The 11,976-nt window shown below is 45.2% G+C and overlaps 1 protein-coding gene across 1 annotated transcript in view; it reads left to right on the top strand.

Annotated features, from left to right (window-relative positions):
* Positions 1–2,386: 2,386 nt before the first annotated feature.
* LOC124719796 (one cut domain family member 3-like) overlaps positions 2,387–11,976 on the top strand; it is a 130,272-nt gene continuing 120,682 nt past the window's right edge. The window contains exon 1 of the mRNA XM_047244991.1: positions 2,387–2,502. Coding sequence (XP_047100947.1) covers positions 2,387–2,502 — 116 coding nt within the window. The remainder of the gene's footprint in view (positions 2,503–11,976) is intronic.

Raw genomic sequence — 11,976 nt, 5'->3', positions numbered from 1 at the left:
ACAGGCCGTGCATTATGAACAGGTGATCGATCCTGTTGAAAGATGCAATCGCCATCCACGCATTGCTGTTCAACAGTGGGAAGCAAGAAAGTGCATAAAAACATCAATGTACGTCTGTACTGTGATGGTGCCACGCAAAACAACAAGCAAGCCCCCTCCATGAAAAACACGACCAGACCACAACACCAACACCACCGCCTCCGAATTTTACTGTTCACTACACACGCTGGCAGATGACGTTCACCGGGCATTCGCCATACCCACATCCTGCCATCGGATCGCCACATTGTGTACCCTGATTCGTCACTTCACACAACGTATTTCTACTGTTCAATCATCCAATGTTTACGCTCCTTACACCATGCTAGGCGTCGTTTGGCATTTACTGGCGTGATGTGTGGCTTATGCGCAGCCGCTCGACCGTCAAATCCAAGTTTTTTCACCTCCCGCCTAACTGTCATAGTACTTGCAGTGGATCCTGATGCAGTTTGGAATTCCTGTGTGATGGTCTGGACAGATGTCTGCCTATTACAGATTACGATTCTCTTCAACTGTCTGCTTGTACGCTTTTGCTCTGTACGTGTTCCTTCACGTTTCCACTAACCACTTGGAAACCGTCGACGTATGGATGTTTAGGCGTGTGAAAATCTCGCGTACAGACGTATGACACAAGTGAGACACCATCACCTGACCGCGATCGAAGTCCACGAGTTCTGCGGTGCGCCCCATTCTGGTAATGACTATTCAGATCGCTGATATGGAGTACCTGGCAGTAGGAGGCTGCGCAACGCAGGTAATATGAAAAAGGTGTGTTTTTGGGGGCGTCCGGATACTTTTGATCACATAGTGTACACGCGGTTTTTAAAAATATTATGTTAACCCTCAAGTGTGATATAAATTGAAGAATATAGGGACTGATGAAAAAATTAATAATTAGATTTGAACGGGAGTCGAACCGTCGCCTCATACACGTTCGTCTTACGCAGCTCGAGCGCCAACCACTTGAGCACCATGAACTCCGTACTGTCCGGCCGCTATACATCAGATACGTAACAGACGCGTTAAACATCTCTTGTGATTTTCTCGGAATTGCCAGACTAGTGCACCTTACTACTTGTTTTACTGGCCTATTAAAGGTGTACAAACGGCTGTGAGCAGTATGGGAGGTCGTCAGTCCCCTACAACTTACAAGGGAACCTCCCCATCGCACCCCCCTCAGATTTAGTTATAAGTTGGCACAGTGGATAGGCCTTGAAAAACTGAACACAGATCAATCGAGAAAACAGGAAGAAGTTATGTGGAACCGTGAAAAAAATTAGTAAAATATACAAACTGAGTAGTCCATAGGCAAGATAGGCAACATCAAGGAAAGTGCGAGCTCAGCAGCGCCGTGGTCCCGTGGTTAGCGTGAGCAGCTGCAGACCGAGAGGTCCTTGGTTCAAATCTTCCCTCGACTGAAAATTTTACTTGCTTTATTTTCGCAAAGTTATGATCTGTCCGTTCGTTCATTGACGTTTCTGTTCACTGCAATAAGTTTAGCGTCTGTGTTTTGCGACCGCACCGCAAAACCGTGCGATTAGTAGACGAAAGGACGTGCCTCTCCAATGGGAACTGAAAACATTTGATCGGAAGGTCATAGGTCAACCGATTCCTCCACAGGAAAACACGTCTGATATATTCTATACGACACTGGTGACGGCATGTGCGTCACAAGACAGGAATATGTTGTCGACCGACCTAACTTGTACACTTGGCGAATGGGTAAAAAGACTCTTCTACCTTGCTCGATTTAGGTTTTCTTGTAGATGTGATAATCACTCCCAAAAAAGTGATGAAACCGTAAGAGTTTGTCATATAAACTGAAAATAAAAAATTAAGATTTTGACTCGAAGGAAGACTTGAACCTAGTACCTCTCGTTCCGTAGCTGCTCTCGCTGACCACGAGACCACGGAGCAGCTTGCCTTCCACTGTCCCTGATGTTGCGTATCTTCGCATGGACTACTCAGTTTGTATATTTTACTAATTTTTTTCATAGTTCCACAGAACTTCTTCCTGTTTTCTCGATTGATCTGTGTTCAGTTTTTCAAGGTCTATCCACTGTGCCAATTTATAACTAAATCTGAGGGGGGTGCGATGGGGATGTTCCGTTGTTAGAACTACTTAAACCTAACTAACCTGAAGACATCTCACACACATCCATGCCAGAGGCAGCATTCGAACCTGCGACCGCAGCGATCGCGCGGTTCCCGACTGAAGCGTCATAGAACGCTCGGCCACTGCGGCCGGCAAGGCTGTACAAAGTTCGACGTAAGCCCGCGAGCCCAACTGGCGCGGCGCCGCCTCGTGAGTAGCCCGCCAGACAGTGTGGTCTGGCGCTGATCGATGATGGCGCCGCCGACTCGTGCGGCTTCCCTGCGCCCCCGCAAGGCCGGCCCGCCTGTGCGCCGTGACACCGCGCGGGATTACACGGCGCACCACGGGCTTCGCAGGCCTGCGGCGAGGTCGCTACGGGGCCGCCTGCGACTCACCGGCAGACACAGCCCGCACTTCCGCATCCGCGCTATCCCCAGAACTACGAGGGCAGTTCAATAAGTAATGCAACACATTTTTTTCTCGGCCAATTTTGGTTGGAAAAACCGGAAATTTCTTGTGGAATATTTTCAAATATTCCCGCTTCGTCTCGTATAGTTTCATTGACTTCCGACAGGTGGCAGTGCTGTACGGAGCTGTTAAAATGGCGTCTGTAACGGATGTGCGTTGCAAACAACGGGCAGTGATCGAGTTTCTTTTGGCGGAAAACCAGGGCATCTCAGATATTCATAGGCGCTTGCAGAATGTCTACGGTGATCTGGCAGTGGACAAAAGCACGGTGAGTCGTTGGCCAAAGCGTGTGTCATCATCGCCGCAAGGTCAAGCAAGACTGACTGATCTCCCGCGTGCGGGCCGGCCGTGCACAGCTGTGACTCCTGCAATGGCGGAGCGTGCGAACACACTCGTTCGAGATGATCGACGGATCACCATCAAACAACTCAGTGCTCAACTTGACATCTCTGTTGGTAGTGCTGTCACAATTGTTCACCAGTTGTGATATTCAAAGGTTTGTTCCCGCTGGGTCCCTCGTTGTCTAACCGAACACCATAAAGAGCAAAGGAGAACCATCTGCGCGGAATTGCTTGCTCGTCATGTGGCTGAGGGTGACAATTTCTTGTCAAAGATTGTTACAGGCGATGAAACATGGGTTCATCACTTCGAACCTGAAACAAAACGGCAATCAATGGAGTGGCGCCACACCCACTCCCCTACCAAGAAAAAGTTTAAAGCCGTACCCTCAGCCGGTAAAGTCACGGTTACAGTCTTCTGGGACGCTGAAGGGGTTATTCTGTTCAATGTCCTTCCCCGTGGTCAAACGATCAACTCTGAAGTGTATTGTGCAACTCTTCAGAAATTGAAGAAACGACCTCAGCGTGTTCGTAGGCACAAAAATCTGAACGAACTTCTCCTTCTTCATGACAACGCAAGACCTCACACAAGTCTTCGCACCCGAGAGGAGCTCACAAAACTTCAGTGGACTGTTCTTCCTCATGCACCCTACAGCCCCGATCTCGCACCGTCGGATTTCCACATGTTTGGCCCAATGAAGGACGCAATCCGTGGGAGGCACTACGCGGATGATGAAGAAGTTATTGATGCAGTACGACGTTGGCTCCGACATCGACCAGTGGAATGGTACCGTGCAGGCATACAGGCCCTCGTTTCAAGGTGGCGTAAGGCCGTAGCATTGAATGGAGATTACGTTCAAAAATAGTGTTGTGCAGCTAAAAGATTGGGGAATAACCTGGTGTATTTCAATGCTGAATAAAACAAACCCTGTTTCAGAAAAAAAATATGTTGCATTACTTATTGAACTGCCCTCGTAGTCGCAGCCCCCGACAAGGGCAGCTTTTGAACGGCGCCCAGGGAAACGGCAGCCAGAAATAAACACTTTTCAAAAATTGTTATTTCCATCTCGTGGACTCCGCTGCAGTCACTGAGTGCCGGTGAATGTAGAGAGCCTGTACAGGGAGAGGGTGGCCAACCGGACGATACGGCGGCCATTTTTCTGCCAAACTGCGGGCGGGACTTTTGAATGGCCACTGGAGGAGTACACACTCACCGAATCAAAAGCACAAGACAATATGACGAAATCGTTCGTTAAATGCCTTTCTTTACAGCTATAGTATACTCACAGTAGCCTACTACGTACAGCACAGCAAAACTTGATACAGTGGCTGTAAAAATTATTCGTTGCTTGCATTTCTCTCCTTTAAAGTTCGTTTACTAGACATATTGCAATGAAAGTAACGTAAATAAAACAAAATATAGTGTATAGCATTTGTTTTGTATCGGGAGTGCATAACGCTAAAGATTTAACGTACCTGTATTACGTCAGATGAGTGAAAGTCGTAAGCAGTTGTTTACTTGTGACATGCAAAAAGTGTGAGAGGTGTTAGTACTTCTTGTCACGTCTTCAAACTTGTTTTATATGTAGTAAAAAGCAAATATGACTTACTTCGCATAGATAAGACTACTCGGTTGGTTTCCACGAGGCTCCTGTTTGATTTATGTCAGCCCTGTTGACTGAGACTGCGCACTGCTTTCGTCTTTCTTCATTGCGTGAAAAATGCTGAGATGCGAAATCCACCTTCGCCTCTATTGGAACAACCAAATGCAGCAAAACCTGGCATCGTTTACGAACGTCTGCAGAACGAATTGCAGATGTCAAAAAAAAATACTGTACAATTACTAACGTGTTTACTTCAAACGTGTAGGCCTACCGACTTCCATCACAAAACGCTTCATTATTTCAACTCTTATTTAAGATCGCAAACGCTAGTTACGTACTAAAAACGACATACAACTAAATCGAGCACGCATGCACAACGCATAACAAGTCTCTGAATAATTCAAATACCTTTTAATAGTTTCCAAAAGTCCTCTGAACTCAAACTCAAAAGCACGGCGAACATAGGAAGAGCGAGAGACGTTTGGCGACATCTTTGTGCCAACGCTAATCAACCAATCACGGGCAACTTCACCTATGGCAACTCTCTCTGTATACAGGCTCTCTAGGTGAATGTTGTATGTAAAGCCCTCCAGTGGTTAAGTCCTTACGATTGGTGCGCGCCTATACAACATCCTGGCGGCCGACCCAACAGAGGGCGCTGATCACTCAACTGTCTTTGCAGCTGTCATAGCCGGCAACTGTAAAGATATATTTAATTTCAGTCTGCAGATGCGTAAGTAAATAAACTTTAGCTAGGTTTCGGCTATAATAACGTAGCCTCGTTCAGAATGTCACAATATAAAATTAAAACATTCTGGATACTGGCCTTGTCACATTTACAATGTTGGTGCTACAGTACGTAGTCGTAAGACTGCGTCACTTCACTGATGTTTTGCCGATAGGCCGGACGAGTCGGCCGCGGGCGCCGAATCGTGAGTTAGCACTCAGTGCTCACATGTCCAGCCTGTCGGCAAAACATCAGTGAAGTGACGCAGTCTTACGACTACGTACTGTAGCACCAACATTGTAAATGTGACAAGGCCAGTATCCAGAATGTTTTAATTTTATATTGTGACATTCTGAACGAGGCTACGTTATTATAGCCGAAACCTAGCTAAAGTTTCTTTGCTTACGCAACTGGAGACGGGCGCTGAGTCTTCAGTCTTGCATGTCTTAATTTTATATTGTGCCATCCTGAAAAAGGCTACATTATTATAGCCGAAACGTACGGTAAGTTTATTTGCTTATGCACCTGCAGGCTGAAATTTAATATAATTGCATTAAGTTTCGGTGAGTCTCTTCCATGTTCGACGACGACGCGAGGAATTTGTGACCCCCAACTTCTTACATTACGTCGGTTCACTTTGCCGCCGGCCGGAGTGGCCGTGCGGTTCTAGGCACTACAGTCTGGAACCGCGTGACCGCTATGGTCGCAGGTTCGTATCCTGCCTCGGGCATGGATGTGTGTGATGTCCTTAGGTTAGTTAGGTTTAAGTAGTTCTAAGTTCTAGGGGACTGATGACCTCAGAAGTTAAGTCCCGTAGTGCTCAGAGCACTATTTTTACTTCGCTCGTTAGATGAAACGTTGACTCGTCCGAAAAGACGAGGCGCTCGGATGAAAGTGTCGTCTGCCATATACTGGAGAATTCAAAAGAAAAATTCGTACCTCCCGTTACTGTCGCTGGGACGTAATTCCTGGAGCTTAACTCCAACTTGTGAGGCTTCACAGGCGGGCGTCGTTTCAGAACACGCCACACCGTTGTCTGACGAAGATGAAGTTTCCGACCAGCCCGTCTTGTGGACTTCCCAGCGCTCCGTGTTGGCGTATCCCGTGTACGCTAGAGATTTTCCTCAGACGTGTGCAACGAACTTCCTAGAATTGTGTGTGCGACTCATGAATATGACTGTGCAGAGGTGGCTTGTCGCTGAATCGACGGCGGAATGCAGGTTGCGCCTGTACAGTGGATCGAGTTCGCACAAATTCCAACACAAAAAAAAATAAAAAAATTTTTGGTTTCTCTTGTGGTGTAGTCTCTACGTTGTAACAAAAAAACAACCGCGCAGCTGTGTCGAAACTTTCAACCTTCCTTTATCCAGTGACTTGCACAATGTATCGACCACTCCTGCTGGGACATCCTGTGTATTGTCCCGGATAACCATAAGAGAGACAGCAGGACAACGCACCCTCGGCTTCAACATGTGATGCTGAAGACGAAAATAATTTAATAGCAAATATTAGCCATTTGGAGACGGTAACTCGAAACCGGTAGGGACACGGAAATAAGCCATTTCAACAATTATTTGCGACTCGCTATAGTCTTCTCCACCTTCTTCAGAAAATATTCATTTTATAAACAAACTTGTCTTTTTTGTTGCATTCTACATTTATATTCTAGACCCGTATCGTCTTTCGCACTAAGATTAAGCCAGCTTCATTGAAATTAATCTCCAGTAATGCAGTTCTCTCTTTTCACGCGAGTCCTTTAGATTAGCAAACAGTTCACGTCCGAATTGTTACATTAAGGGCGGCAAACCACATTAGGAGGTTAAAAATAATTCAATTTTTGTGTTGCATAAATCGTTAGTTTAACTACCCATGAATACGCTGTCAAAATTTAAAATCCAAATTTGGATTCGTTTGGCTTTTATGAGCACAGAACCGAGTGCACATCGGGTGCAGGCTTTTACGGCGACATACCATCATATGATTTCCACGGATGAAAATCCACAACACGAGTATTGCCCAGAGGGAGAAGACAGCTGGTGTTAAGTGGCACAAACGAACAGCCGTGGGAATGGAACATGAACCTCACCCTACTCCATTGCAACCCGACGTGCAGAAGGAAATTCCTGCAATATATGAAGATTTACGAAGGGATCAATTACTGGAGAGGTGTTTAGGTGGCCACACACAAAGTGCGAATCAAAGTTTTAATTCCACTATTTGGCGATTCGCTCCTAAACACTTGCACTCCGGAGTAGAAGCCGTTGAATTGTACTTGTACATAGTACTTAGCAGCGGGCTTATTCGACGAAGGAAATTCATATCTTCTGATGGTCATGAGCGAGGCAGGAATTTTAGTAGGCACGCAAAGCTTCTGTTACGACGAACAAATGGATAACCAGCGCGTGAGCCGGCACAATCGACGTGGTCCATTGGGATCGAAGGAAGGTCGGAAAGCACTGCTGGAAGCTCAAAACGAAGCCAATGAGGAAGAAGGATTACTATATGGTGGTGGGATCGCAGATTAATCGGGAAGCATTTTACGTTAATGTTAACTTGCTTGAATTTCTAGTTTTCGAGAATTTATTTTTGAAACGCGTTCATCTTTTTTTTTTGGGGGGGGGGGGGAGGAGGGGGGTGGTATAGGGCCCAAAAGATGTACGGTCGTAAGCGCCCGGTATAGAACCATAGGCGTTCATCTCGAAATAACTCTTTTTCACATTTGCGTGTAGTCTAACTCAAAAAGTATAGAAGCGATCATTATGAAAAGTGATGATATGATTCTATATAAAATCACAAATTATATGAACCAACTTTTGAGATGTTATAATGATTTTAAGGGTATTTTTCTTTGCATAATTAGAGAAAAAAATCGCGAAAATGAAAGTAAATTGCTCCAACACCTGAAAAATTTTTAATTTTCATTATTTTCACTTGCACTGAGGTTCACATTCTTAGAAAATAGGTTATTAATGTAAAATCGAAACCTTTTCGATTGCAGATGAAAATCGGAATGGCTACACTGCACGCAATTGGAGAGGTATACTGACAACCTTCAGCGGACATCACAGCGTAACTTCGTTACTTTTGCCTGAAATTATTCAAAAAAATTCACAAAAACTGTTCGAAATATGAATGAAATATCAAAATTTGATTCAATTTTAATAAATTCATCCAAAAAAAAGTGTCGAACAGCCTCCTAATGTGGTTTCCCCCTGTAATAATTGATTGCTCACAGTTATCCGTTTTTCCAGCCGAAATCTCTCTCTCTCTCTCTCTCTCTCTCTCTCTCTCTCTCTCTCTCTTTTTGCGACGTGGTGCCTTATCTAAGTAATAATTCACCCCAAGTTTCTATCTTGTTTACTACAGAAGATACACACACTCTAAGTTAATAATACTACCTCGTGAAACTACAGCTGCGTAATTAATTGTTGCTTGTTTAATAACGTTACTTTACTTTGGGAGGCGACAGTGTGAAACTTGTGGATTCGCAAGGACGTTTGAGAGACACCGTCTGTTTTAAACTAAATGCGTGGTGTGTTGAGGAGTATGCGAGTTTCGGAAATTAGTTTTTAACGTCCCGCACGACTTTCGAACGGCATCCGAGTACAATGGCTGTAATATTTAATGAAGATGCCAACTAACCGGTTGTCTAATAGCACTAGACCCGTTACGACTAGCAGCGTATTAGACTCTCAGCGTGTAGCAGAGCCTGCCTACCTCGACGGCAAGCAGCTGCGGCCATTACGACGACGACCACCTCGTCCTGTACTGAACGCTAATTGGAAAAGCGAAGGGTATACGAAGCACAGCGGCAGTAATTATATTCCTCAAGATGAAGCGATTAAGTCCGAGACGTCGCGGCCGACCTATCCGGGATTGCGTGCAAACGCTTCTCGTAATTATTGCAATCTCCATCGCGTAATTCGTCAAATGCCGTGACGCTCGGCCCAATTGCTCATGACGAAACAATGACGATTACTGGCGCGTAGGGAATGCATAACAGCTCCGCACTTTGCTGTCTGAAATGCGAGAACAGTCAGAGAGAGAGAGAGAGAGAGAGAGAGAGAGAATCAGTGACAGTGCTGAACAGAGAAGCATCCGCAACATACCGTAAAACAGAACTTAGAGAGACTGAGGCAACTAGATTGTCACGGGATAGTGATATTCTGTGCTTTTTTTCCAAAAAAAAGTTTGAGGGTACTCCGACATGGGATATAGTGCAGCGAAAATTAGTTGTAACTGAAGGAAAGGGTACCACCCATCTGCTGCTTTTAGCCATGAAGTCATCAACATGCCGAACAAAAAAAAAAAAAAAAAAAAAGTATTTGACTCTTCAGTTGACTGTACTACAGCTCAAATGAAACAGGCGATATCGAGAAAGACACAAACATATAAGAGAATGTGGTATCGAACACTTCAGTTTACATCACCTCAAATGAAACACAGTATTTGAGCGTGTGCATATCCCGTTTAGCATTACCATCGCCCACTATCAGCGGACGAGGGCACTACATGCTTGTCGAACTGGCATCGAGAACGGTTGCTGCAGCTCCGAAATGCTTGAAACGGACAATGACATCCATTTTCCCACCAAAAACTGCACTGCTATCGTTCGTATTGCAATTACCAACACGAAAAAAATGAAATAAAAAACTTACGTCCGTGAAATAAATCTTTGGGTTCAACGTCGTAAAAAAATTACTTTGTCCACGAAAAAGTTTAGGGGTACGCATCCCCCAGCGTTCCCCCCCAAAAACAGCGCTGGTGATATGCATGCATACAGATGGCGCTAGTATCGCGTACGCAAGGTACAAAAGCACACTGCATTGGGAGAGCTGTAGTTTGTACTCGGGTGATTCAAGTGATTATGGCCACACGACGGGAATCAACATGCTTAGAGCGCGGAATAGTAGTTGGAGCTAGACGCATGGGACATTTCATTTCGGAAATCGTTGAGGAATTCGATATTCTGCGAACTACAGTGTCGACAGTGTGCCGGAAATACCAAATTTCAGTCTTTATACAGAACAATGGAAAAGAAAATTGAGAACGCGCTAGGTGACAATCAGTTTAGCTTTAGGAAAAGTAAAGGTACGAGAGAGGCAATTCTGACGTTACAGCTAATAATGGAAGCAAGCCTAAAGAAAAATTACAAATTATATGAACCAACTTCATAGGATTTGTCGACCTGGAAAAAGCGTTCGACAATATAAAATGGTGCAAGCTGTTCAAGATTCTGAAAAAAGTAGGGGTAAGCTATAGGGAGAAACGGGTCATATACAATATGTACAACAACCAAGAGGGAGTAATAAGAGTGGACGATCAAGAGCGAAGTGCTCGTATTAACAAGGGTGTAAGACAAGGCTGTAGCCTTTCGCCCCTTCTCTTCAATCTGTACATCGAGGAAGCAATGATGGAAATAAAAGAAAGGTTCAGGAGTGGAATTAAAATACAAGGTGAAAGGATATCAATGATACGATTCGCTGATGACATTGCTATCCTGAGTGAAAGTGAAGAAGAATTAAATGATCTTCTGAACGGAATGAACAGTCTAATGAGTACACAGTATGGTTTGAGAGTAAATCGGAGAAAGACGAAGGTAATGAGAAGTAGTAGAAATGAGAACAGCGAGAAACTTAACATCAGGATTTATGGTCACGAAGTCAATGAAGTTAAGGAATTCTGCTACCTAGGCAGTAAAATAACCAATGACGGGCGGAGCATGGAGGACATCAAAAGCAGACTCGCTATGGCAAAAGAGGCATTTCTGGCCAAGAGAAGTCTACTAATATCAAATACCGGCCTTAATTTGAGGAAGAAATTTCTGAAGATGTACGTCTGGAGTACAGCATTGTATGGTAGTGAAACATGGACTGTGGGAAAACCGGAACAGAAGAGAATCGAAGCATTTGAGATGTGGAGCTATAGACGAATCCTGAAAATTAGGTGGACTGATAAGGTAAGGAATGAGGAGGTTCTACGCAGAATCGGTGAGGAAAGGAATATGTGGAAAACACTGATAAGGAGAAGGGACAGGATGATAGGACATCTGCTAAGACATGAGGGAATGACTTCCATGATACTAGAGGGAGCTGTAGAGGGCAAAAACTGTAGAGGAAGACAGAGATTGAAATACGTCAAGCAAATAATTGAGGACGTAGGTTGCAAGTGCTACTCTGAGATGAAGAGGTTAGCACAGGAAAGGAATTCGTGGCGGGCCGCATCAAACCGGTCAGTAGACTGATGGAAAAAAAAATCATCTCACTATGGACCACGCAGTGCCCGACGGATTTCACTTAACGACCGAGAGCAGCGGCGTCGAATGTCAGTGCTGAGAGACAAGCAACACTGCGGGAAATAGCCGCAGAAATCTATGTGGGACGTGCGACGAACGTCTCCGTCAGGGCAGTGCGGCGAAATTGGCGTTGATGGTCTGTGGCAGCAGACGACCGACGCGAGTGGCTTTGCTAACAGCTCGACACCGCCTGCAGCGCCTCTGCTGGGCTCGTGACCGTATCAGTTGGACCCTAGATGACTGGAAAACTGACCTGGTCAGATGAGTCCCGATTTCAGTTCGTGAGAGCTGATGGTAGGGTTCGTGTGTGGAACAAACCCCACGAAGCCAGGGACCCAAGTAATCAACAAGGTACTGTGCAAGCTGGCGGCGGCTCCATAATGGTACGGGTAGTGTTGACTTGCAACGGA

Source organism: Schistocerca piceifrons, chromosome 11 (genome assembly GCF_021461385.2).
Source record: "Schistocerca piceifrons isolate TAMUIC-IGC-003096 chromosome 11, iqSchPice1.1, whole genome shotgun sequence".
In the NCBI taxonomy this organism is placed as follows: domain Eukaryota; kingdom Metazoa; phylum Arthropoda; class Insecta; order Orthoptera; family Acrididae; genus Schistocerca; species Schistocerca piceifrons.
This window is presented reverse-complemented; position numbering and strand designations above follow the sequence as displayed.